Source organism: Megalops cyprinoides, chromosome 11, assembly GCF_013368585.1.
Source record: "Megalops cyprinoides isolate fMegCyp1 chromosome 11, fMegCyp1.pri, whole genome shotgun sequence".
In the NCBI taxonomy this organism is placed as follows: Eukaryota; Metazoa; Chordata; class Actinopteri; order Elopiformes; family Megalopidae; genus Megalops; species Megalops cyprinoides.
Window position 1 is genome coordinate 36,112,972 of NC_050593.1, and position 27,079 is coordinate 36,140,050.

Consider the following 27,079-nt stretch of genomic DNA (forward strand, 5'->3'; position numbering starts at 1 on the left):
TATAAATATTAAAGGATTCTTCTGCATCCGTGCGTGTGCGCGGGGGTGGGGGGAAGCCAGGTGTTGCAGAGGAGGAAGACTGTAACTACGAAAGTATTTATCATTTAAGCGGACATGATATTGCCTGCCTCTACATTACTGAGAAAATCAGTGAGGCGCAGACTGAGCCGTGAAGAATCTCCCACTCAAATGAAACGTTTATGTAGCCTCTCCTAGCAAACCACAGACCGATGAGGCTGGAGTGACACGAACAATGCGTCGAAACTTAACTCTCTCAGCGGCCATGAATTTGTTTTAGCGCTGAACCCCCGGCACACTTCAGTCAATCTAAGGTTTTGTAATTGCTTTCCTTTCTTACTCACAGGTTTCGTACTGACAATGGGTGAAATAAATTTGAAATGAAACAATAATTTAAAATGTGGCATGTTTTATTAAAGACGCCCTTTCGGCCATCGGCGCTAGTGTACAATGTGCCACTTTTTTAACAACAGCACCCCCTAGTGGTAGGTATATTATGATCTACTGAATCTATTGGAAAACGTAGCTTTGAATTCAAAAACATAGATATATCTGTAGAACATTAATATCTGCGGCAATGATACGATATCTACAACTTTAGCTCTCGCAGAACACAGGTTGGCTATTTAGTTCACTCGGGATAACACTGACGTTCTTTGGGAAATGTTAGACTATTCGAAATGTATACAGCCTTAGTCAAGATTTCCAATAGTATTCGATTAAATGATAACAGCACCTAAAAGTAAATAAAACATTTCCATATTTATCTAGCTACAACTATTAATATTAATACCAGAAGCAATCGCAACGGGAGAAATGGATATGGGTTCACAGCAGCTGCGATAGAACTGTTTCTATGGATACTGTAAACAAATAGTAACCTCCAGGGAAGAAAGACGTGTAAGTATTGCACCTCACAAACGAAGCATCTAGCTAAATATGAAAACAATGATTGCGTTTATTGTTACATGTTATTTCCGTTTGCCTTTTACGTTCAGTGTGAGTATCCGTGCACTTGACATGGCGAATATTTAAAACAGGTTAGTGCTGACAGGCTATCAATGGTTACCCCACTCCAAGCAATATAATCGTAACGTTACAATACTGGCAAATGGGTAACGTTAGGCTTTATTATGCCAAACAATAAAGCTTACTCGTGCGTTTTACAGCTATGCTTTTCTGCTGATTTCCCCTTTAGATGAATATGATTAGCTATTGCCATTTTGTGTCCATTTCGCTATTACGCTGTCTAGTTTGGCAGTGTAGCATATTGGTAAAGCGCAGGGTTTGTAATCAAAACGTTTCTGGTTCGATTCCCCCTGGGACACTCTCATTGGACCCTTGGGAAGTTGGGAAAGTACTTAGCCCATAATTGCCTCAGTAAATATCCAGCTGTATAAATGGACAACATGTAAAACCGTAATCTATGCAAGTCCCTCCAGATAAGAGCGTCTGCTAAATGACAATAATGTAACAATAGTATATGGTGGTCATTTTTTTCAGTAAAGTATTTTAACAGTTCTTTCAAGATAAAAAAAAAATTGCAGAGTTCCTGTATTTGTCATGTTATAAGTGACACCCCAGGCTTCTTCACACGCTATACTGTCTAACCCGCTGCCACAGATGTTTTCGTCGTTATGTTCCGGAAAACTCTCTGGAGAAACACTGCGAGCGATGTAGTGAGCCGGCATCAGGACCAAGCTCTGAGTACGACGATATTCATCCTGAAAGAATACGGGCCTACGGGATTCCTTCTGAAGGAGGAAGGAGAATCCAAGAGCTTCAAGGTAATCTTTGCGTACAATGATATTTGAGTACACAGGCTTATAAAAAAAATTAAAAATCTGTGGGGAACTTGGCTGTAAACATATCACAATGAATAACCCATGTCAACAGCATTAACGTCATCATCATTACCCTTGTTGTTTTGGTGGAAGTGGTTGTGGTTGTGGTGGTGTAATGTAAATCATAAGAATCGCTTGAATGCCTTTGGAGAATTTGTTAGGAACCAAGGAGTCGGGCTTTTGTTTGGGCCTGATTTATGAGACGTAGGAATCTGCATTCTTGTCTCCAAGCAGCAGATTGCAGCTCTGTTCAGCAGATGCAGTGATGTGTGACCAGACTCTTAATCATACTCTCATTTCTAAGGCATGCTTAGGAAACCCTCATACCTGCACCTGTCCTACATATGTGAAAGAGAGAGATCTCTGCAAGCATATCTGCTGGTAGGAATGCACTCCTCTATAGATAAATGCAGCCTTAGTGATTCTTTAGAGAATGAATTCATGGCTCAGTTTATCTGCCCAGTTTCAATTTAATGCACGTACAGTACAGCAAACCATATGAATGTTTTTCAAAAGGCTATTTTCCTCCTAGGGTTTTGATAAGGAAATTCAGACTTCCCAGAGATCATGAGTGTAAGTTACACGTGATTCATTCATGAATTCTATTCTTCATGCTGTTGCTTAATTCTCCTCGACATTAAGAACGGACCATTGGATCGTTATGAAAGCCACCATTGCCTTTTTTCTTTGTGTATGAATAGCTCGTTAGGCTCCATATTTCTGGAATCCATTGAGTAAATGATTGTAATCGTTGCCTCCTTTATGACTTCCCGCCCACATCCTGCCAGACTGTTTCCAGCTGGGCCTGGCGGATGGACAGATCAATGAAATGGTGCGGGGTCGGCACCGGCCGAAAACGCCGCGCCCCGCAGACACGCCCACACCGCCTGCGGCCGAGGAGGATGGGGGCGTGCGGCAGAAGGAGGTTGAAGAGGGGGACGTGTGTCCCATCTGCCAGGAGGACCTGATGGCGAAAAGGCTTCCTGTGTCATATTGCAGGTGAGGGGGCTGGCGTCAGGACTGGCAGCTGACCTGGCTCACTCTCCGCCAGCGGTCGGTGTTCAGTGGTGGACTCGCTGACTACATGCAGCCTTCCTTTTTGTTTCATAGATACGGTTGTGGGAATAACGTTCACATTTCCTGCATGAAAATCTGGGCGGACCATCAGAGCCGGGCAGACGCGGACTGCATGGTGAAGTGTCCTCTCTGCAGGGAGGTCTACGCACCGATGAAGGTGCTTCTGGAGCAGGTTAAAAATGCCGCCTCTCTGCTGACCACAGCGGAGAGAGAGCGTTCGGACAAACACCTGGGGATCCCCTGCAACAGCTGTAAGGTCTGCCCCATCACTGGCAAGTGCTTCCGGTCAGTCTGGCTTTGTGTTTTTCTTTTTCTTTTTCCTGCCTTTCTGTTTCTCATTTTGTTATCTAACTAACGTGAGGTTCCTCGTGGATCCTTCCTGCTCAAGAAGTCAGAAAACCTCAATCGCAGTTAAAATTGTGACATTCAGATTGCTCTAGATTTCGTTTTCTCAGCGGGTGTTAATCACTCGTCTGAAGTCTTGGCGATGTGAGGTGGTCTCACATAGTGTCCAGGATGTTATTCTAAAACCTGCAGGGCTTTGGAGCTGCCTGTTGCTGATTCAGACAACATCAGATCGACACATTACAGGGGCGATTCGGTCATGGGATACGCACCCATAAAACGCTACTTCAGTGACTCACAGTGAAGTCATGTGGTTCTGTTCTGACATGGGAACTTGAAAAGGAAAACAGTGAAAGAGGTCTTGAAAACAGATGGCTTATAGATACGCTATGATCTAAATAAGTCATGCATTTCAGTTCGTTGTAAACATGACCACCAGTGATACTGTTATACAGACACTGTGGGATATTTAACAGACCTTTTGATGTACTGGAAGAACAACTCCTCATAATTCCAGTCGCATTAGAAAGGGTTGTGTAGACTTACTGCATTTATTCCCCCCATTGTCTCAATAGATGCACTGTCTGCAGCCACTATCACCTGTGTGAGGACTGCTTCAATAAGCATGGCCATGCTCAACATCCTCTCGTGTTTCGCCTGGTGAGTGACCTGCCTGTGATGCAAATAGTAAGACATAAGTAATCGATCAATGAAACTGTGCAAACTGTATTGCTTCACCCAGAAAAGATCCCACCGGTGGGTTTCACTAAGAGGGGCTGGGAGTCCCAAATCCAGTGGAGCACAGCAGCTGGATCCTGAGCCAACAGACCACCAGGAGAGGCAAGCTCAGATCCCTGTCATTTCAACAGTCTTATTTACTCCACTTTACACTAGCTTACCTCACCTGAGTGGCCTTCCATTGCTGCCCCCCCCCCCCCCCCCCCCTTCAGCTGCAGTGCTTTCCTCATTGCTTGCATACAGCTTCTCTCTGTGCAGTTTTGTTAAATTTCTCACCAGTGTGTTATCTCACTCCCCTCAGTCATGTTGTAGAGTTTGAGGGAGTCCCTGCACAGATTGTAAAGGGCCTGCTGGCTGTGGAGGTGAGACAGGGCTCCAAGCTGCTGAGCCCCGGACAGCAGTGCAGACTGTGTCTGAAGAGCTTTCACCCTGGCCAGCACGTCAAGCACCTGCCCTGCCACCATAAGGTAAAGACATTACCTCTTCTACGTTACATTGCATTATTGTCATTTGTCAGATGCTCTTATCCAGAACAACTTACACAGGTTACAGTTTTATCCTTTTATACAGCTGTATATTTACCGAGGCAATTCTGGGAAAAGTGCCTTGTGCAAGGGTACAACATTAGGGCCCCATTGGGGTATCAGACCAGCAACCTTTTTGGTTATGAGCCCTGCTCATTACCGATACGCTACATTGCTGCCCTTCTACACACTGAGTCGAAGCTTGGTCGTTAGTTGTGGATTTTTTCGCTGCTTTGCAAAGCCAGCACCGTTGTAACCGAGCTGATTTATGTACTGCAGTTCCATGCAGACTGCGCCGACACGCAGCTGCAGCAGTCCAACTCATGCCCGCTGGACGGACACATCATCTACAACCCCCTCACCTGGAAAAGGGCAGGAAGTAAGAGCAAACCAAAAGAGGCCCCGCCCACACAGGGTCCGCCCAAGCTTCCAGATCAGCTGCAGCAGGACCTGTTTGTCCCGGGGCTGGGACTGCAGGTAAAGACTACCTCAGGAGGTCCAGCCCCCAGAACGGCCGGCCCACAGAGGAGTGACCCCTCCATAGCTCCGCCCCTCAGTGACTCTGCAGCCAATGGCGCGCAGGGTCTCTGCGGTAATGACGAGCACACAGAGACGGCGATTAGAGAGAGGGGCTCCTCGGATCCAGGGGTTCAGACGAATCCCCCCCTGAGAGACGCAAGATGTGTCCCTCCCAAAGAGTGCCGCTCACCCGAACCGCTGAGGGGGGAGCCCGAGAGGGCGCGGCCGAGCACCAATGCCAGGCGCTGGGGCCGAAACCCCGCAGCCAGGAGGATGGTGAAAAGCCTGGATGGGGCTGCTGTCCCGGCCGGAGCTGAAAGGCCACAGCAGAGCCTGGTGGGAGGGTTAAACGGCCTGGAGATACCAGTGCACCCCAGGGGGACCGTGAACACATCACAAACCAGACTGCAGAAGAGACCGCCGGCCCCCAGACCGAGCCCTGCAGCTGCAAGGGAGAGAGACCCAGCTTTCACAGTGACCGGTGTCCTGACCAGGTCTGCTGACAGGGGGAGAGAGTAGATGCTACGCTTTTTAAAATACCGTGTTCTTATAATGAAAGCTGTTACCTTGTGCGGTCTGTCCTTACAAATATAAACTCACAGGTTTCTGCTTTACGTTTGAGAATAAGTGTAGAAGACATAAAGGTGAGACCTTAAGATTGGGTGTGGGCTTCTGTAATACCCGTATAATTTTGTAATGTTCTCGGTTGTGTGTTTGATAACCTGTCCTCATTGTGAAATGACTCCTGGATTATGTGTGGCAGAAAACCCTGAAAGAATGATTGAAATACAGCTTGTGTATGGCAGTGTGCTGTGAGAGGTGTCCTCTGAGCCGCAGAGGCTCCACCCCATGTGTGGGAGGGGCTCCTGGTTGCCCCTCCTCCTCCTCATCTGTGATGCGTGCTGCATCCAATCACAGCTCCCTCTGTGTGAAAGTTCCTGCTCAGTTTCGCACTTCAGCAGAAGGGTCTTCGAGTCACACTCACAGCTTAATACCACAGCTGGCTGCCCTCCGCTCGTCCTGTGCTCCGCTGACCCCGAGAATAAACGCTGGTGTGATTTATAGTGTATTCTCAGCACCAGACACATAAAACTATGGAACAAAGGAACGTCCTCTACAGAGCCTTTCTCTGCAATTCTCATCCGCTCTCCACATTAGCGATAGCATGTAGCGTATAGCTTCAGAAAGAATGGAGTGCACGCACATGGTTCAGGTGTCATAAACGCAAAATGCATGGTGTTATGGAGAAATAATGTTACAGATCCTATTTATATTTTTGATCTTTTTTTTTCAGACAATGCAGCTTATGAAGGGAAAAAAATAAAAACATTTTTCATTTGTGGTACTGATTGCAATTGAATTTGAACCTGGGTCTGGACATCATAGCCATAGGCACAGTGATAGCCCCTTATGAATGACGGTAGTGAGCGTCTGGTATATTTCCACACTCATACTTGAATGGAAATCAAAAGTCAAAATTGGATGAGAAGCCCTTCACTCAAAATTCAGCTTTTAAATGTGCAAATGCAGGGTTTAGTGTCACTGAATGGAAGCCATGTGTATTTCACTGTGCTGATGCAAAAGGTTGCGTCCTGTAACAATGATCAGAATGTGGACCGAAGTTTTATAAATACAATCAACCTCAACCTACACATGACAGGTGAAGTTCCACCTTGAACATAGTATTCTTCAGGCTGTGTACGAGTAGTGTTAGGAGGCTGTGAACTCTTAGGTGTAAAAAAGTATCTCAGACTTGGATCTAAAACATGATCAAAGACCTGTCAGTTGGCACTGTTTTTACAGATGAATGCTAACTTGACTGATGCTAAGCTGACTTAAGTTACACTGAAGCCACAGACGAGGATCTCATTGGAGAAGCTGGATTTCTTCCAGCAATGTCCGCTGCATTTGGAATGACTTCACACAGTGCTGCAATTATGCTGGCTGACAGCTGACAGGATTCAGCATACCCACCATACATGATTTTTTGCTTGTTTCTTTTTTTTTCCTGCCCAAGTAAATAGTTGTGATCATCTTGTGTACAGCACTTTAAGTAGACAAAACTGTAGTTTCATACATTCTTTACAGGTAAAGGCAGCGACACTAAAGTGAACTTTCCTATCTCACGGAAAGCTAAATTGTCAGGTTGCCAAACCGGATTGTTGCAGGAGCAGGTCTTCATTGTTTGTTTGTTTTTTCATTAATTTCATTAATTTTTCATTAATTTCAATTTTAATTGTATAGTGCTTTATGGGGATCGGGCTCAGCCCTGAACCCCTATGAGCCAGCATGCAGAGACAGTGACAGGGGAAAGACTCCCCAGCTGAAAGGCAGAGGTCTTGAGCAGAACCTAGCTCAGCTGAAAGGGGGAACCAATGGCTGGCACTGGTCAGCTGAATTACTGGGGTGGTAGGGGGAAAAGTCTGAATAATAATAATAAGAATAGTAAATAAATGTAAATAAGTGCAAAGCTCATTATGAAAGTCATCTGCACCTGCAACTACTACACCCTTTCTAAGGTGATGAGCATAATGGGTAGAAGTAATTAATTATGACAGACCACCACGCCTCCATGCTTACTGCGGCAACACTTTAAGTATTGCTTTGGGCACAATATATTTAAATTACGGAACGCCATTCCTGTGTCTCATAAAACGCACGCCATTCAAAATCACTGGACAAACCACTAAAATGTTCTGGCAAGAGTTTTTATTCATAGTAAATTTCAGAATGGTACATAAAAGGCAAACCATGAAGTTTTTGGTATTAAACACTCAAAAGGAGACTGACCTCATAATGGGACTGTTGTGAGTGGGGAAGTACACATGGTAGACAACAGACATGCAGTCATGCACCCGTACTGTGTTTAGAATGAACATCTTCACTTCTGCAGAAAAACACAAACCACAGGATGTCAGAATGAGTCCATCATATGCTCCGTTTTACAATACAGGGTTATGGGGATGCACTCAGTCTTTAGTTGATGTTTGTAATCGCTATATACAAAAGAGTATTTCACAAGTTACACTTGGTGTGTCAAGTTCACAAGTGGTGATTTACAGAGGTCCTTCGAATCGTCAGTCATGTAACATTTTTAATCACAATATTGTGCACATAACTTGTATTGCCTTTGCTTTTAATCTTTTAATCCAAGTTTATAGCTAGAGTAGACATCGCTGGATCTCATCCATACTAATTTACATTTATTCAATCTATCAATCAGCAGCCATCATTTTGATAATGAAAAAATCAAATAAATTTGCTTGTTTATAGATAAAGTGTTTTTTATATATATTTGCTTTTATTCTGATCTTAATAATGTAATTTGAATATATGTGGATTACAGGATATCTTATATATTTTCAATCACTTCTTTCAGGACCAGACCAGTTTAATACTGTGTAGTGTAAGGCAGAGAAATGGCATCGTGTCCTTTATTTGTTTTTGTTTAAATTTTTACTATTTATATCATCATTACCATAGTTATCATCTACAGGTCAATCAAAACTTAGGCAAATGAACATTTTGAAAAAGCCAGACAGAAAAGCACAAAGGTAGGAAGGGCTTGATGCTGACTATTAAAAAAAAAACTGAATGCTAATTTAAGTGCTTATTGGCAAGCTATGATAGACGAAATAGTACAGCATTGTTTCATTTTTCCAGAACTTTAAGATCACACTCATAGCTTATTTACCCATAGTTGTAAGATGTTTTTTGCAGGAGACACAACTAAAGATATTAACAAGGGAGCTTAATTTAATGATTTTTTAATGTATGTGTGTGTGCGTGCGCCCTTGTGTGTGTGTGTGTGTGTGTGCACACCCATGTGTGTATGTGTGTGTGCACCCGTGTGTGTGTGTGTGCGCACCCGTGTGTGTGTGTGTGTGTGTGTGTGTGTGTGTGTGTGTGCGTGTGCGCACGCCCGTGTGTGCGTGTGTGTGTGTGTGCGCCCATGTGTGTGTGTGTTTACCTTGCTTCTGACCTCTGCTGTTTTTGCAGACCTGGTGGGTGGTACAGCCTGTTGACTGACATCAGCCACTGATGCTGCAAATAATGTTCCCCATTTTTCAGGCAAAACAAGCAGGGCCTGTTGCACGGCCTACAGCCCTATAAATAAAGAAGAACATGCCCCTTTGAACGGTGCATGGCTGCTTAAACACTCTTATCTGAAGGACAAAAACAAACTCCTATTTCTACCACGCCTACAGCTACACAAAGCAACGCACATCCCTCTTTCTAACAGCACAGGACAGTAAGGAACAGCTGGAGAAGAGTTACACTCATATCTCAAAATACAAATATCAATGTCTGAAAACAATGAGAAACACGTAAATTGCTCCTTCAGGTAAATAAAGGACACAGATAAATTTAACTCTGTACAGGGGAACATGTTTGATGCAAACACGGGCCTCTTTGTTTTGGAATGCAGAGTATTTAGTTTACAAGAACGCGGTTGTTCCATTACATGACTTTAAAGAACATGATTTTGAAGAACAGAACTGTTTGCATTAAAAGCCAGACAACAATGAAATACACAGTGACTCCTACTGAATTAAAGCTGCTCAGTGTGTTCATAGATCATACCCAGTTTGCTCACAGCTTCACTGCTAGAAATTCAAGCCAGCAATTCACATTTCCCAGGATCATGAATCCAATATCTCATGTGAGTTCAGAGGTGAGTGACTTTCCATGTGAGTTTCAATAGAAAGTTGTGTGCTTTAGAAACCTAAGGTTTAATTATTATAAAATGTGTTGGTTTTTGTTTCCCACTGGCAGTAGATTGAGACACAAACACTATGTGATGTCATATAAACAATAGCCAAATGACTCATATTTTTATGCCATAATCATGTGGTTCAATACATGTAATGTTTCACTCTTTTGTTATTAGTAAATTCCTTGTGTTTAAATATTCAAATATTATTTCATGTTCAAGACAATTAAAAACAGCAAGTATTGTCCATCTTTAATAGCCAAAAATTAGTTAACAGCAATGACTATTAAAAACTGACCACAGAAACTGTTTTTTCCATCATGTGCTTTTAAACTGTACAAGGATGCAACAGCAATAAAAATCACCATTGTGCAATCACAAAGTATAGAAATGAGGAGACTTGTACATATTATGTGAGCTTCATTATGACATGACACTATTTCAGAATCAGGCTTTTGAAACCATCTGTTCTGTACGCTCTGTGACCAACCACCTCAGTTTCCATTTGTCTTATTCATACTTTTCTTACTTTTCTGGACAGACGCAAACATGAAATCTCATAATTCCGCATTGAACGATTTGTCCAGTCTTTCCTCAGAATCATTTCTTTAACTGGCTTAGGGAGGGTACCCCATACCCTCCATGGACTGCCTCAGATAACAGTGATTTTCACATGATCTGTTCACACAAAAAGAGAGGCTATAAATAGTTATGCTTTATGCATTTGTAACATACAAACATAGGTCTGTGCTAATATATATGTACGTTTGTTTGTAAGTTTGTGTGTGTGTGCTAGTATACATGTATGCGTTTACATACGTTTGTCGTGTATGTGTGTGTGCATGTGTGTATTTATGCTTGTGTGTGTATTTCTTTTAAAATGGACACGTTGCTGGCATTGTGAGGAGACTGTCTACTTTATAGACCCATCAAGTAGAACTTACAGAATTTCTGCAGACCCATTGTCTTTTGCTTCTCTCCTGCCTGCCACGAACATTTACAACATTCCAACTGCTCTGAACCGCCGGCAAAACAGGAAGTGGCTTTGTAAGAGGCGGCGAGAGCGCGGCCTTGTTGTTTCCCCGCGCCCTCACGCGAGCGGCGGAGAGGAAGCAGGCCTAGTTTAGCTTCATCAGAGGCCTCTCCTCCCGAAGATGCCAGGTGCTCTTCTGTTTCTCCGCCTTGCTCTTGTCCCTCACCTTCCTGAGGCGGCGCGGGGGAGGGGTGGAGCGCGACTCGCTGTCCTCCTGGGCGCTGGAGGTGTCTGCCCCGTCCTTCTCCTCGGGGATGTTGGGGATGGTGCCGCTGCTGCTGTCCAGGATGTTCCTGAGGGCGGGGTCCTCGGGGGTGCAGGCGGCCGTGGTGCCGCTCTCGCTGCTGCTCAGGTCCGGGTCCTCGGCGTACAGCACCTTGCTGTGCGGCATGTTCCTGACGAAGGTCTTCTCGCGGTCCAGCTTCCTGCCCGGCTGGTGCTCGTTCATGTCCACCCCGGAGTCCAGGCTGGTGTCGTTGCTGTCGGTTGGCCTGGTCTTCTTCTGCAGGTCGATGATGGAGTGGCGCACCTGGGCAGCGGGCTTGCCCTCCAGCGAGACGAACCACGCCCGCGGGTGGGGCGAGGGCTTGCCCTTGGACAGCTCCAGAAGGGTCTGCTCGGAAATGCCCTGCAGCTCGCTGCAGAAGGGTCCCATTCCCACGGCCTCGTTCAGGGTGCCCGGGACCGACACCGACTCCAGCAGGCTGCTGTACCGGCCCCAGGTCCCCGGGTTCGAGGCCGAGCTCTGGGGCCCCTCCAGGACCTGCTGCTCCTCCCTGTCCTGCTGCTGCAGCAGAGGGATCTTGGGCAGCGTCTGAGTGAAGCTGTCCTTGCTCACGGGCTCCATCAGCGTGTCGTACAGCTGGCCCTTCCTGGGCAGGGTGGCGGACTTGCTGCCTGCCAGCTGCTCTGGGGAGTGGAAGAGCTCGGGCGCCTGGAGGATGGCCACCGGCTGGTTGTAGATGTGGACCAGCCTGTCCGGAAAGAACACGTTCTCACCCAGGCCCAGGTGCATCTTCTGCTCCACCATCTCCCTCGGCCTCACCACCTCGCTGCTGTTGACGTACAGGGGAGGCTGCGGGGGCCTGGTGCATTCTGGGCCGGCGGGCCCCACGTTCTCGTACAGCTTGCTGGACGAGGGCCCGACGTCCTCCACGTAGATGTTGAAGTTGCCTTTGTGCCTGGAGGTGACCGGGTCGTCCCTTTGGGCCCCGTTTTTGGAGGCCAGAGGATAAGACCTTGCGTCCTCGCGGTGAAAGGAATCCTTGAAGGATGAGGCACTGTGCCCGTTGTTGTTGGTGGAGGTGGTCTGGTCCTTCTTCAAAACCACCATTTTAGTAGAGCTCACCCTCTTTTTCTCCGGCTCACAAATGCAGCCTCTGGAGAAAAAAAAAAGAAGCCAACTTTCAGCTTTTTTGTAATATAGGAGACCATCCAGACCCTGGCATTCTGTGACTAACCTGCTCTGCTTCACTTTGAATAAGAAACATTCATTCCATCATCACAATAATCCTCATCAGTCAGCAAAGCAGAATCACAGGAGAATGTGCACAAATAATCACTCATGTGAGTCACAGCAAAAGCTTGACAAAATGCCAGTTTATGAGGTTGGGAGACAGACATTTTGTCCAAAAAACTGACATTTAGGTTAACATTTTATCAGACATCAACATCCATGCTTCTACGAACATCAACATAGTAAGAATAATACTGCAAAACACAGGCAACACTGGTGTACTGATGTTTAGTAAAATGAAACATAACACCTTACCTACAGTAACACAAGAGCACAGCTAAAAATCCAATAACAATGACTAGAGTTCCTCCCAGGATAGCCATGAGAAGGTACGTATGGTATGAGATGAAGTCCATAGTGGTGGCATGTCCCATATAACCTAGATTTGCACAAACAGAAATCTGGTTACAGGTCTGGAATTGTGCGCTTTTGCATTAAAAGAAAAAAAAAGGAAAAAAGAATCATCCACTATGACTCATGTCATGGTGTTTAATAAACAGGTTTAAGATTTTCAGGCACAAAGTGAAGTCTGGAGTTCTGCATACTCTTTTTCGTGTGGAAGAGGTGAGCCATACCTCTGGCTGAGGGTAACGGTGCTGCGATCCAGTAGCCCATGTGAGGAGCCACGTAGCTCCAGACCAGGTGATCGTCCTCCATCCTCACTATTCCCAAGCCTCGGTTCACCCAGGCACCTGACAGGAAGCCAAGGACCAAACAGGCACTCTTCAACGGCTGCGAGTCCATGGAAGCGACTACTCTGCTGGTCTTTTACTGCCCTCCCAGTGAACATAATGCACTTCTGCAAGAGCTGCTTGGTCAAACAGCGACTGAGTGATTCAGGGACGCTATCATGTTAGGGATGGACTGCAGCCAAAATCAAGGCTGGTCATGACCGATGGAAATCTTTATAGTGATTTCACAGCATGATTAAAAATGCTGAAATACATTGTATATTATACTACTTGATTTACACTATTCTATTTGAGCAGATAAGGGAGAGCCCTGTTTTAATATGTCAGAACTGTGAATTAGGATTACATATCCCTATCTACAGGTCCATAAACCATCTGCACTGAAAAAATACATCTGTGAGACAATAGACAATAGACATAATACAATCCTATTATGAAATTATTAACAAAACAAACTGGAGAGTCTGAAGTATGTCCATATGTAAAAATCTTTGAAGTTAGTAAGAGGTGTGCTTTGTAACAATGGGATGAAAACAACTAAATCAAAAGCCTTCTTTTTGGCTGTACAAACCCAAAATGCACTGAGCCATTACAACAGCCACGCCTGATGGTTGTTGGAACTCTTTCACCGGACGGTAAGCTGTACTGACCTGTGCTCTCTGATGCTCTACCTGGCCCTGGAGGTCGTGCACCCACCTGTCTTCATGTCAAAGGTCCAGGCGGGTACGGCGTCCGATGCCCGCAGAGGGGTGCTGTCCGGCAGGGGCAGGGTGACCTGGATGGGCCCGGTCACCTGGATCTCCTTCCCATCCGAAACGAGCTGCACACTAACCGCTGCCACCGGCATCAGCTCAATGCTCCTGTAGCCTGGCAACACCGCGCAGACAGTACAGATGAGGAGCACTGATGGGGAAACACCATGCTGTCCAGTTACAGCCATCCGCTGCAGGACCAACAGCTTTAGCATTCATTTATACCCACTACAATCTCTCTGCTGAATTCTGGATTATGGCAATAATACCTCAAAATTTCTTATTCAGCACTACTACAATTCATATGTATATTTGTATTTGATGTCATGTGCATTGCTTGTTTATCTGGCGGCAGAACAAGTTTTTCCTTGTGGGGTAATAAAGATGATGATGATGGTGTCACCATCATCATCATCATCATCATAATCATAATCAGACATCCAACAAATCCCTGAGCTCTTTAGGACAGGTCACGGGGCTTCTCTCTGACATTGGAGGTCTCTGAGGAGGACCATATGCCAGGTTGTCACATTCAGACCCCCTCTCTGTCTCCTGTCTCTGCTCACCTGCCTTGTTGATGAGGATGCCTACGGTGTAGAGGAAGCAGTCCTTCTCAGAGGGCAGAGACGGCACGGTCAGGTAGGCCGTCACCGACGAGATGTTGCTGTTGTCCGGCAGCTTCAGGAGGCTCTTAGGAAACTGCACACTGGGCTGGGACGAAGCATCTGGAAGTGTGATGAGAGAAAGTGTAACACAAGCTCTCATCCGTACGTCACCGCTAACAGCAGGAGAGGGGCCTCGGTGAGACTAACGGCCTTGCACTCACGATGAGAAGCAGGAAGACTTCTTTTGCAGTATGTACATACCTGATATTTTTCCGGTGATCAACACAGAATCCTCAAACAGCCAGATGTTGCCTTGGTTTTGTGGGAACAGCGACAGGGTCACGGAGGAAAATACTGTAATACAAATGAAAAATCGAAAAGACTCAAAGATCTATAAACACACAGTGTGACTGCCTCTGTTGCTGTGCACATGCCCTGGGATGGACACCCACAGGGCTGAAGGGCAGCAGTGTAGCACAGTGGTAAGGAGAAGGGCTTGTAACTGAAAGGTTGCCAGTTGCCTGAGGCACTGCTGCTGTACCCTTGGGCAAGGTGCTTAACCCACAACTGCCTCAGTAAATAACCAGTATACAGTATAACATTGTAAATAAAACTAACTGATGTAAGTATCTCTGGATAAGAGTGCCTGATAAATGCCAGTGTAATGTAGTTAATGGCATGCAGTTGGAGCCACGTCTGAGGACGCACTTGCACAGAGACACCACTAGATGGCAGTGGTGTTGCAGCAGGCTTGTGAAGCACTGAGTCTCACATGATGCCGGGGAAGGGAGGTGCCGCCTGTGTGCTGTGAGGAGTGAACCACCATCCCTCAGCATGTCAGCTAAACAAAGGGACCGAGCACCCCCACCCCCTCCCTGCGAACACACACACACCCGCTGCCGCAGGCGGGGTAGGCCAGGGTAAACACAGAATACAGCACAGGCTATTTGATTTTGGCAAGATGTTAGGTTTGATAAGAGATCTTGTGGGAGAATGACAACATCCAGATCTCCTCCCTCGAATTGTTATTTTAAGAAACACATTTGGCATAAAAAATGCACTGGAGTCTCCTGCTCCTAGATTTCTCCATTATTAGTAATATTATTATAAATATTCTTATTAATATTTATTTTACTTATTCTTTTTTTAACCAAGTAAACCTCACTGAAATCTCTTTCACAAGGCAGACCTGACAAAAAACACATTCATACACGGTTACAAAAGACGATGTAATATGATACATGCACAAAGGACAGTATGACAGCACGTATTTTTTTAAGAGATCAATAGAACAGTGTGAATTGTGGACTTCTGATAGCTAGCATCAGAGCAGTTCATTTTCATAAGTAGCATTTACATGATTCTTAAGGCAGCGAAGCTCTGCTATACTGACCACTGATTCCGAATTCTGTATGCGCTCAGGTGTTCTGCCATGGGCCTTGCTGCGCTGCCTGTCACTCTGTGAATCGGCTGCCCCCGAGACGCTGTCATATCTACTGCAGATCACATGGTGGTCGGTGCTATGGGGCTGCTTAGGGGTGCACTGCACCCCCAGACGGACCTCAGTGCACCCCCAGATGGACCTCAGTGCACCCCCAGTTATCTCCTTATATCCTGATGTCTACATGATATTTATTATCTTTAAAGATATGATGTCTTGTGCCCCCCGGTGGATTGCACCCCTGTGTATTTTATACTGGCGCCGAGCCTGGGTCGCACTCACTTGGCATTTTGGTGGTCTTCCAGGGCAGAGGTGTGAGTATGTAGCCGTCCGTGCTGGCCACGATGGTGAGGGTGAGACCCAGTCTGTACGGGACGCTGAGCAGGACTGACCCATCCTCCTCCGTCAGCGCAGAGTTGGTCTGGGTGTAATTCACAAACACCTCCACCGACGCCCGGCTCAGGTACTGGCGGCTGGCGATATCCTTCACCCGGACTTTCAGCGTGAAGACGGATGCTGGAAAAGGCACACAATGCAGACAGGAGGTCAGAATTTCAGTGTGGATCATTAGAGGAAATCACTGGGATAAAGTATTCATGCAAAGGCAAAAACAGACGTGTAGCATCCATCTAAAGATCAGCTGCCTGATTTTCCCTCCCTGCTAACTTCATTCCAAAAATATCCTAGTGGTCATATTTCTATCTTTTGTCATGGGGGAAGACATCACTGCTGTATTAATTTATCATACCAGAGATGCCAGACTGTGTAAGTGTAAATGCAAAGAGAAACTGCCAGGCAGTGTATTCATCCTCTGAGCTCTGCTGGTCTTTGAGACGCTCTGGCCTGCTGCAGAGCAGACAGTGTGAGGAGACCTCAGGAGATGCTGATTATTCATGAAGGAATAAAAGCATCCATCCCGAGCCTCAGCTCTGCAGCCACAGGCTCCACTGATGCCGGCTCTGACATCACAAAGGAATTCCTCTCCGCCTCTTAGAACGGACGTCCACATTCCAGACGTCTGGGCCAAAAGCGGACAGCAGGCAGGAAACGGTTAATGGCTTGCATTGTTTACGCTGAAGGTGTCGTTTCTGCCAGGAAAATTCTGGGAAGTCAGATTAAAAGATACTGGCGGGATTTGGGGTGCAGACTTTGCATCTATTACGTCCATTGCATGGGCCAAGCGCAGGGGAGTGTCACCACGATGCGATGGTCACGTGATACCGTGGCCGTGACTGAAATGCTGACCTGGCTGGTCTGGACTGCAGGAGAGAGAGCCACATCACCAATGTGCCCAACAGAATGAGCTATTGCCAATGTCACCTTACTGGACGCGTACAGAGAGTACAACAGGTACCAAGTGCCAAGTGCACTCTTCCGAAGGAGACGTGCCAAGATTAAGGCAGCACTTACAATGAAAGGAGAGAAGTATTTATGTCCAGGTGTAATTCATCAACAATGTCCCCTGATGCTCTTAGTGAAATGGCTCCTTCAGGCCAAATCATCTTTTAGTGATGAGGAGATTTGAGATGTTTAACGCTGATGGATATTTGTGACTCTGGCAATATGACAACGATCGATATTTGATGGCTTTTTAAGGATTTATTTTAATCAGCATCTTGGATATTCATTACACATTCATTTAGGCTTGTTCACCTGGAGTAAGAACAATCAGGAAAAATGACTTATTAATTCACTGTTACTGAATACATGGTTGTTGAATGATGAAAAAATGAAACTTAAAAGAGCTCACCCACAGGATATTTATAAAGCAGGCATATTGATGTTTAATTTACATAATTAACTGTTAATGAAAAATGGAAAAAATCCCCTGCCACTTGATGCTACATATAAAGTAAACTACCAATTAATGAAAAATTCAAACAACCATAATTCATTTTCAGTTTGTATATGTTAGAAAAAAAGTCAAAGTGGTGTTGTGAAGTTTTTTTTAAATCTATTTTTGGTATCCATAAAATATAAATTAATGTGCAGAAAGCCACTTTGGGAAGCATATGAATTCAGAGTGCAGCTTTAAACTGCAATGAACAAGGGGAATGTGAAAGCATACATTATCATCAATTTCCATTAAAACAGGGAAGCACACACACACACACACACAAGCATGTGCACACCCATACTTTTCAAGTGGCTACACTACACTATAACGTAGACAGAGATGGAAACACTGCAGTGAGATCAATGTTGTACACAGCAGGTGTAGTAATGAACAGGGGCCAGCTTTGCTCATGGGGGTTCAAGTTCATACTGTACAACATGGCCTCTCAGAATGTCCAGCCCTCTAATGGACTCTCTGGGTACTCTCACAAGGATTCAGCCAACCTGTAATTGGATTTTATGGTATATTGACCTGTAATGTGACCTGAAAAAGATGTGAAAGGTGAGTCCTATATGGATCTCTTATGTGTAAATCCATGCTTCCAAATGCCCTGCAACAGTGTTCATAGAGCAAAATGGCTGAACTCTGAGGCTGGTTTCCTGCACCGTGGCTAACATTGGACTCCTGCCACCTGGAACCCGAAGCAGACGCTCACACAGTGGTACACTACACAAAGCCGTGATTAATCTGCTCTCCCAAACCAGGTTTCCTGATGAAACCGTACACCGAAATCAACTGATTCAAATGGCGGTAATAAGGGGATAGCGCATCCATCACTGTTCCGCTGGAACTGAGGAGGCCCAAATAAAACCTGCATCCATCACAGCAGACTGTGGCTCCTGCCTAAACATCAATCCAAACTGTGCAGTCTGCCATTTCAACTACTGACAAACACCATCTGATAGCTGTTTAACAAATGAAAAAACTGTTTCTGTGTCTGTCATTTCAATCTGATAATGTTAATTGAATATGTGTATTAGAAAGTGTTCAGATTTTTTGATATATCAGATTTTCTAAACTAGTATTTACTGGCTACTTAGCTAAAGAAAATCCATACCTCATTTTAAAGACTGTGGTACAAATCGTCCATACGACCATCTAAAGTTGTTTGAATACCAGACATGTGTGTTGGAGGTACCAGGGATCGGTCGTTTTAAGTGAAGCCAGTGACACTTCTGAAAACTTGCTCCCAGTGCCGTGTGAAGGACGAATGGTCAGTACTGCAATGGAGCTTCACACAGATGGCATCAGACCATTCTGTGCCCATCTGGGCATCCGAGGCGTTGAAGCTTTCCATCACATGGCACCCTGAGTGAAAGGCAACATGTTCACAGAGGGCACTTCTACGGTTTTGTAATGTGCCAAATCTTTTGCACTCACGCCACAGTAATAATAATAACATCAATTCAGCATGCATGACTTTTAATACAATGGGGGGTGTTGTTGAAGGTGAGGGTATAGGGGTACAGATCTGCGGATTGGAGTCTGAGGAAGGGGGTTGCACTTTGCCAGGGGTCGAGATTGTTGATCCCCCTTTTGGGCATCATACATGAGTGTAGCAAAGGGCGAGAGCAGTCACCCCACCCGGCCTCGAACCCGGGTCTACAGGGTACCAAACATGCGACTTTGACCACGATGCCAAAGAGCCGGGCTCGTTGGTATGGCAGTCAGAGCGCATACTCAACCGTAGTGACGGCACTCCGTCACAATGAGAATGGATATAGGGAGGAAATGGGCTGGAGGAGGGATGCTGTGGACAACTGGCATGAGAAGGAAGTGGTGGATGGGGTTTTACACCTGAGGATGCGATGGGTTTGAAGATTGCGTGGGGGTTGTCTGAAAATTCTCCTCCTGAATTATTGTTTGGAACTTCAATAATAATCGAACATCAGCGATAGCATGAAGCAATCTGACAGAAGGCCTGACAAATCCGCTATGAGGGAGAATAATGACAGATTACTGTAATCCTCTTGTTAAGAAAGTCTCACTGCTCACAGAGAGATCCAGCTCCTGGCACAGCTGCCTATCTCCAAATCCTGTAGCAATTCCTCCACTTGGCCGGCGTGTATCACCGCGTGTATGTGTGGCGAATTAGCGCTTTATGTTTCGTGAATCGGCTCTTAACACTGATACTTCTGGTCAGTGCTGTGCAGCGAGTCCCAGTGTTTGGTGGCTGTGATGTTGTTGCGTAAGCAGGAACCAGCACCCGGAGAGTGCTGAGCTGGCTGGCTGTCACTTCCACTCATGGTTACTGAGCGGATACGTGATTCAATTAATTACAGCCCCTCACAATGGTTAGGCAGAGTACACTATTTTTAATTTAACTTAATTGCTTCTAAGACTGCTTAATGCACCATGCAGACAATGAAAATGAAGGTGACCTTTATTCTTTGTCCCGATCTTTTTTCAAGACATCAATTTACCTTTTTTTTTTGATTGTGCATGCACATCTATAATTACTGCGTTGGGACTTGCAAAGTGCACTTGAACATATTCTTTTCTCCTGTATCTTGAATTATCAAATGGAATGGAACTTTTTTTTACTTGCATTGTTTTAATGTCTTTCAGCTCCTCCACTATATCAGTCTCTCCGCAGCAGCAGGGCCGCAGAATAAAGTTGTAGGAGAGAATACTAAAAAAGGGCAGCTTCCTCAGTCCTTCATGGCTGAGACCCCATTCCTCTCGGTGAAAGTCAGCAGTGATAATGAGACACACAGCGCTCTCTGAAGTGCTGTCACCCCCGTCACCTCTGCAGGACTGCCTGCGTTAAGAGGGAGCTCTCCAAACCCAATCTGTCTGGAAGGGACTTTCTTGGGGTTAGAGGGGAAGAGGCGACCCACAGACAGAACCCTAAAACCCTGCTCAGACGACACCGTCAGCCCTCCCTGATAAACCCGTGACCAGATGGCCTTGCAGAGATTTGGGCTCTGGTGGCTGTAGACGCAGTGAGGTGGTAGATTGCACCCTACAGAACATGATGAAACAGGCCGCATAAATCCTGGCGGCCAGAGCAAATGCTGCAAATCGGCCACAGGGAATCAAATCACAGGCAAACGCTACAGACTGCAGCAGGGATTAAACACAAAGGACGTTTATCAGAAGATCTGGAGTGTTTTCATTGTGGAAAGCAGTACCAGGAAGCAAGGGAGGTCAATGCAGCTCACAGGCAAACTTAACCCCGCATGTACTGTGCAACTCCTGTGTGTTATCATTGGCTATATGTGAAAGCACCAAATCAGATTCTTATTTTCATAAATGTGGGACCAATAATCCAATACCCATTATAACAACATTTTCACAAACATCTCATGAACAAATGGTGCCTTTCACACCTTTCCTGTGGTCTGTGTTCCCACTAAATCTACCGGCCTAGAAAATCTGAACAGCGGAGCAGAGAATGCACTCCCACTGAACATTAAATAAATCATTAGCTAGCATCGCTGCAGATGAAACATAATTATGCTCCACGTTCAGCTTTGCCACACAGGATCGGGGGACTCCCGCTGGCGAAAGGTTACGCTCATGCCAGTGGATCTGGGGGATCATTTCATCTCGGTGAGGGAGGTGAGAGAGGGAGGCATGAAACCATGGCGTCTTCAGTCTGGTTCCCATTTTCAAAAGTCAACATTAGAAGTGTCTTCAGATAGCATCCTCCATCCCATGGATGACACCAGAATACCTCTGAAAATTAACATCTTAGTGTTTCTTATTGTTGCTTCTTCATATAAACGAAAAAGTAAACAAAAAACATATGAATAAACACTGGCCATGTCTATGGACCATCCGCCTGGACCAGAAACACAGCATATCCTTCACAGGACGCCATCAGGCTGTGATGACCGTCCCCGTGGACAGCAGAAGCTGACAAGCACAGCACAACAGCAGTGGTTTGCGTGGCAGATGCATCTTTCCAGCGAGACTTGAAACATCTTCAGTTTTCAGCGCCATGCGCTCACTAGCATGTGTCTCGAGCTGGAGAGCGCTAAAGTCGCTCCAGCAATGTGGCTCAGCCAACAGAACTACAGTACCGTTTCACCCTCAGCAGCTCATTGGTCCATACAGCACAGTCACGCTCTGGAGGCTCAGCACTTTAAGCACTGCCCTACATGCAAAGTGACACCACCTCAGTCAACACTGCACTGGTTCTGAGCAGCACAAGTTACAGTAACACCAACGTGGATTTATTTTTAACTGGATTTATTTTCATACACTGTATACCTTACACCCCCCCCCCCACCCACCCTCCAAAGCCCTTGGAATCAGCAGTGCTCAGCCTGCCCCTGTATATTTAATGAACACTACAGATGTTTGCTGGGGACACATGACTCATGCGCAAAGCTGTGACAGCATTTCAGGAGAAACAAACCCTCCCGTAACTCCGTGTGTGAGAGCCCGCACAGCTCGGCCAGCCTGCCCAAGGGGGGTCATTAATGTCACCCCACTTACAGTGACCTTCCCCCTGTGCCAGGTTGCATTTTTTTCATTACTGCATTGCATCATGGGATACATTAATGTTTTAATGTGATCCCTGCCCTGGCACTACAGATGCAAATCAGCTACAAAGAAGACTCTAGAGGAGCTAATGTGTTGTGCATGGTCCCTGTTAAATAAACTAATATACTAAACTGAACTGGTAGGTAGGCTGAGGTAGATGCATCCAGATGGCCCACCTGGATATACCTGCTGGCCTTCAGACAGGTGGTCCTGATGCCGGGGTCAGGTGGAGGGCAGATAGACAGCTCAATTAGCGTTATGCTGGTAACTGGCTGTAGAGCCGTATTAATGGTGGGTTGCCCTAAAGTCTTCAGGCACTATTCTGACATGATTCATTATATCTGTTAAACTACTTGTCTGATCTTTTTGTCCGGTGTGAGAAATGTAGGCCCTGTTCAAGCCCTGTTTTGTGACTTCATCAGAGCAGTGCTGGGTAAGAAAGCAATGCAACTGTTTTATATGCCCTACTAAACCATGACACAGTAGTGTAAAAGCATGTCAATTCAACTGCAGCATACTTCATTCTGTGATACTGAGACATTCTACGTAAACAGCACAGCAGGCCAGAGACCTTTATGTCCACATACACACTATTAATGATGATGTCTGAGGCTCTGCAGCACTGCATTTTCCAAACAGATTATCTGATCATCTTGTACTGTCGTTTAATGAAATATCAAAACATTTTTTAAATCTCAACTATGTTGATGTCACTATACAGTAGGCCCCATGTGTCCTCTCTTGTTTGAAGCCATTGTAGACAATAGGTGATTGGGACAGGTGATTTTGCCTTTGTATGAGTAATCCACTCCTGAAAATTATTCCTCAGATTGAGCATCCCATACTCTTTGATGTTATATTCATAATCATAAAATAAGGCAGTTTATGAGGGGACACTGTTATAATCTCGACCAGTGAGGAACCCACCCCTACGCCTTCATTAGCAGCTCCAGCAATATGCTGGTAACCTTCCTTTAACTGTGAAAGAGTAGTGGGAGGGAAAAGGCACATCAAGGACAGAGATTTACAAAGAAACATCAAGGCACCGACTCTTCAACAGACATGCAAAAGAGAGAGCCTGTTAAGCGGCAGAGCCTGCGTTCCAGTGAAGGGTTCGAGAATTTCTGCAACACATTTCTCCTGTCAACAGGATGGAAACAGCAGATGGAGAGAGAGGCTGTGGGTGGCCTGTGTTGCTGTTTCACCACGGCGCTTTCACGCCACTGCTCAGCCTCTTCTACCAAACTGAGAGTTTCAGGTCTTTGACACAGAGACACTTCTTTAGCTATAAGAGGAGATGTCAAAAAGGCCTGAAAAAAACCTAACACCGATAAGGCTCCATGGGCAGTGATGTGGCGTAGTGGTAAGGAGCAGGGATCTGAACTGAAAGGTTGCTGGTTTGATTCCCTGCTGGGGTACCGCTGTTGTACCCTTGGCAATGCCGGCGCGTCCGTATAGGTGAACTAGGCAATTGCCTGGGGCGGAATTTTGGCAAGGGCGGCAAAATGTGGGCCAACCCGGGGCCAACTATTCAAGAAATATATGAATTGCTGAGGAATGTGTCGATCACGCTGCACCTGCAGCCGCCTCCCTCCCCCGCCTCCCGCCCCCAGCTCTCACGAGCCATGACTGAGGATAAGGAGAGCAGCATGTCCAAACGACTGAAATTATCTGCCTGCGAATATAAAAAGAGGAGACTACTGAAGGAGCAAGCACTCCAAAAACAGAGGGGTTCGTTGCTAAAATATATTGATCCTGAGAGTGTTAGCAAGGATGACGCACCTTCAAGTCCACCACCGAACCAAGAGACTGCTAGCACAACTACCGCTGTTGCTCCACCACCATGTGCTCCACAAGAGGCTAGCTTTACCAGCATCACCAGAGAAGGCACTAACCCACCTTCAAATCTACCGTTAAGTCCATCGCCACGTCAGGAGATTGCCAAACCAACTACTGGTATTTCTCCACAATAGCTGTGCTGTCATGACTCTGCTGTAAAGAATCTGGAACCATGTTACTGGAGTTATTATGCAGACCTGTTTGGTGCGTTATTTGTATATGGATCCGCAAAATGCCTGCATATTGTGTCATGCATACTTTAACATTGTTGACACTTGACACTAGACTATTTGCGTTATGTGTATGGCATATTGGCCTTTGTGTGTTGTTGCTGGTATGGTACATTGCAAATAGAGTGGCAGAATAATTGTTTTTCGCCTATAGCAGCAGAAGTGCATGCGCTGGTCCTGACTCTTGGACAAGGTACTTTACCCACAACTGCCTCAGTAAATGTCCAGTTGTATACATGGATAAAATTGTCACTCACTCTGGATAAGAGAGTCTGCTAAATGACAAGACTGTAACATAATGAAAATTCTTCAGATTTAATAGGCTGTGAAGCCCTGACATATACTACCAAGTTTTGCATTAAGAAATGTGTTAAGTGAAGTGTTTCTGAAAAGGCCATGAAACTACAAAATGATTCCTCTAATGGAAAATGCAAACCTGCCCTTAATCTCATAATAATTCTGTCACGTTGATCAACACAGAAATGAGAAATTTAATTTTGTGAGACTCCGACCTGAAGGGCTTTGCATATTCACAAAGGAATCCAGACATTTGCTGATAACTGCGATAATCCCTCCTAATCCCTCCACCTTTGAATTATAGTCTAACACTTAATCCCATTATCACATGCCAATAATACTTTAAGAGGTGAACAACACCCTAAAACTCACCTCAGAGTTCCCATTTTGACATGTTGTCTGATTTTTTAATTGATTATAAGTTTGCCCATTTTTGGATATATGTATCCAGGTTAATTCTGACTATACCATGAGAAGATGATGGCCTTATCCCTCCAGAAAAGTTCCAGATGGCTTCTGAAACCCAATCTGCCCACACAAGGCACATGTCCCAAGCCCAGACAGCAACCTCAGAGTCCTGAGGGAAGCATTAGGAAATGCAATACTCTGTAATGTACTGCAACTATACTGTTGTATCCCTACATCATAATGTTACGGACTATGTGTGTGAATTGACCTATCAGAAATGTGCACCCCAATCTTACAGTTAATGATTTTTTGTATTCACAGACACAGGATGTCTATTGTAATTCTTGCATACTGTTAGCTTCTTAGGGAAACCTACTGTAAAGGCTGGGGGAAAAAAATGATGTTTCCTGGGCAATGTATCACATTTATCACATTTCGGGCTTTTCACTATCCTCCATCACAAAGCTTGTCAAAGCAGTTCATGTTTTCGGTGTCATCGTTCATTACGCAACCGAATCCTACACCTTGGATTTCCACCAGATAAAAATGACTCGCGGCAGGCGACCCCCTGGCATGCCTGCCTGCCTCCTTACTTCTCTATTGTGTGCTATCCAGAGGCACCCGTCGGCTGCACACGAACGTGGAGGATTAATTAGGCGAAAACCGTATCAGTATGTCGTGTCATGTTGTACCTTTTATTCGCTCAACCCTCTTCATCTGATTGAGGCGATGGGGAACAAAAACCCGTGGAATGTTCATTCATTTTATCCGCCGAGTAGTATTTGACGCATCGCCAAGGTGTTAAATCACGTATTCCGGTGATGCTGATCAAGCAACATCGTATACTACATCTACCTAGCACGGGTCCGCCCACGCAAGAAAGCAATCTAATAACACAAAGCCAAACACAATCTCCTGCAGAACATGAGCTGAAATGATGACTTTCTATTGAGATGATTAAAAATTTATAATTTTTGTTGATGTAATTGCTGCTGTGACAGTAATATTTAGGTGGTACCCGTTCTACTCCAAGTATGCACAATATTCTATTCATCGGCATCATGAAACGGACAGAACCCTGTAATAGCTGCGCACCGTACCTGCAGATGCGGACGCTGGGGCCTTGTGCAGCTGATGCTGGACCTCCTGAAGGCGCTGCTGGCCGGCGGAGGCCTCGTCGACAATGAGGTTGACATTGTCGTTCGCCAGCGCAGCTGGGCCGGCGGCCGTCCAGGCACCTCTAACTCTCGTCGTCAGCGCATCCTCAGAGAAAATCAACAGCGCTGACAACAACAGGTAACCGGGGAGCTCAGACATGGCGAAGGAAAGCAGAGCAACCGAGACATAACTGCAAAAGTAAAATGGAGCCTGCAGCATGGAGTCCCACCTTATCCTCCTCATGGACACGCCATGGTTACGGGAGGATGGAGCGGCGTGATTCCGGCGGAGACACAGCCAGCTGCGCGACGGGGATGCGGCTATGGATTGAAAGCACGGGAGATCTGGAAGCGTAAAGCGGGGAGGTGTGATGCACCAGCGACCGAACTGATGCCATCTGCCGGTACGTCGGTGTAAACCAAAATACAGCGTCGGGATCCCCTCTGCTCCGTACACTACTTGCGTAAAGCCACCAACGTCGCAAGTGCGGCCTGCATCCATTTGCTGATTCTGGATCACGTTGTACGTAAAGTGATTATCTCATCATGGGCGAGTCCGATGATTCTATATCGGTTGCTGGAGGCAGGAATATGTGCAGCTAACACGCCATTTTCGTCACGCGTGTTAGATGATGAATAATCCTCATAAAAGAGTCAAGTCAAACTGTATTTGCGTGACGGTAATTCTGAACACACGCTTGCTTCCATAAATTTAGCACGCCAATTAAATGAATACCATAGAACAATAACTGCTCTTTGAAATCACATCATATGTAGACTTAAATAGGTTTCATTACAATATTCCAAATACATTTAAGGTTTAGAAAATGTATCTGAATAAAACGTAATACACTTTCAATCAAATAAAAACAATACTTTTTACATTGCATCATGAGTATTTAAGGTTTCTGTTTGATCATAAATATATGCAAATCTGTA

The 27,079-nt window shown here is 45.5% G+C and overlaps 2 protein-coding genes across 2 annotated transcripts; one reads left to right on the forward strand and one right to left on the reverse strand.

Annotated features, from left to right (window-relative positions):
* The first annotated feature begins 892 nt into the window (after window positions 1-892).
* On the forward strand, window positions 893-5,584 carry zswim2 (zinc finger, SWIM-type containing 2). Its single transcript, XM_036540021.1, has 9 exons — window positions 893-918; window positions 1,642-1,805; window positions 2,167-2,243; window positions 2,395-2,435; window positions 2,651-2,861; window positions 2,973-3,224; window positions 3,860-3,982; window positions 4,324-4,489; window positions 4,826-5,584. The coding sequence occupies exons 2-9, from the start codon at window positions 1,656-1,658 to the stop codon at window positions 5,582-5,584; spliced, it is 1,779 nt and encodes a 592-aa protein (XP_036395914.1). The 5' UTR covers window positions 893-918; window positions 1,642-1,655.
* Window positions 5,585-10,176: 4,592 nt separating this feature from the next.
* Window positions 10,177-26,569, reverse strand: LOC118785932 (protein FAM171B). The gene is made up of 8 exons (XM_036540881.1): window positions 26,084-26,569; window positions 16,101-16,334; window positions 14,639-14,731; window positions 14,339-14,497; window positions 13,717-13,887; window positions 12,904-13,020; window positions 12,584-12,707; window positions 10,177-12,191 (listed from the first exon to the last, which is right to left on the reverse strand). Exons 1-8 carry the CDS (start codon window positions 26,382-26,384, stop codon window positions 10,898-10,900), a joined length of 2,493 nt encoding a protein of 830 aa, XP_036396774.1. The 5' UTR covers window positions 26,385-26,569; the 3' UTR covers window positions 10,177-10,897.
* Between the last annotated feature and the right edge of the window lie 510 nt (window positions 26,570-27,079).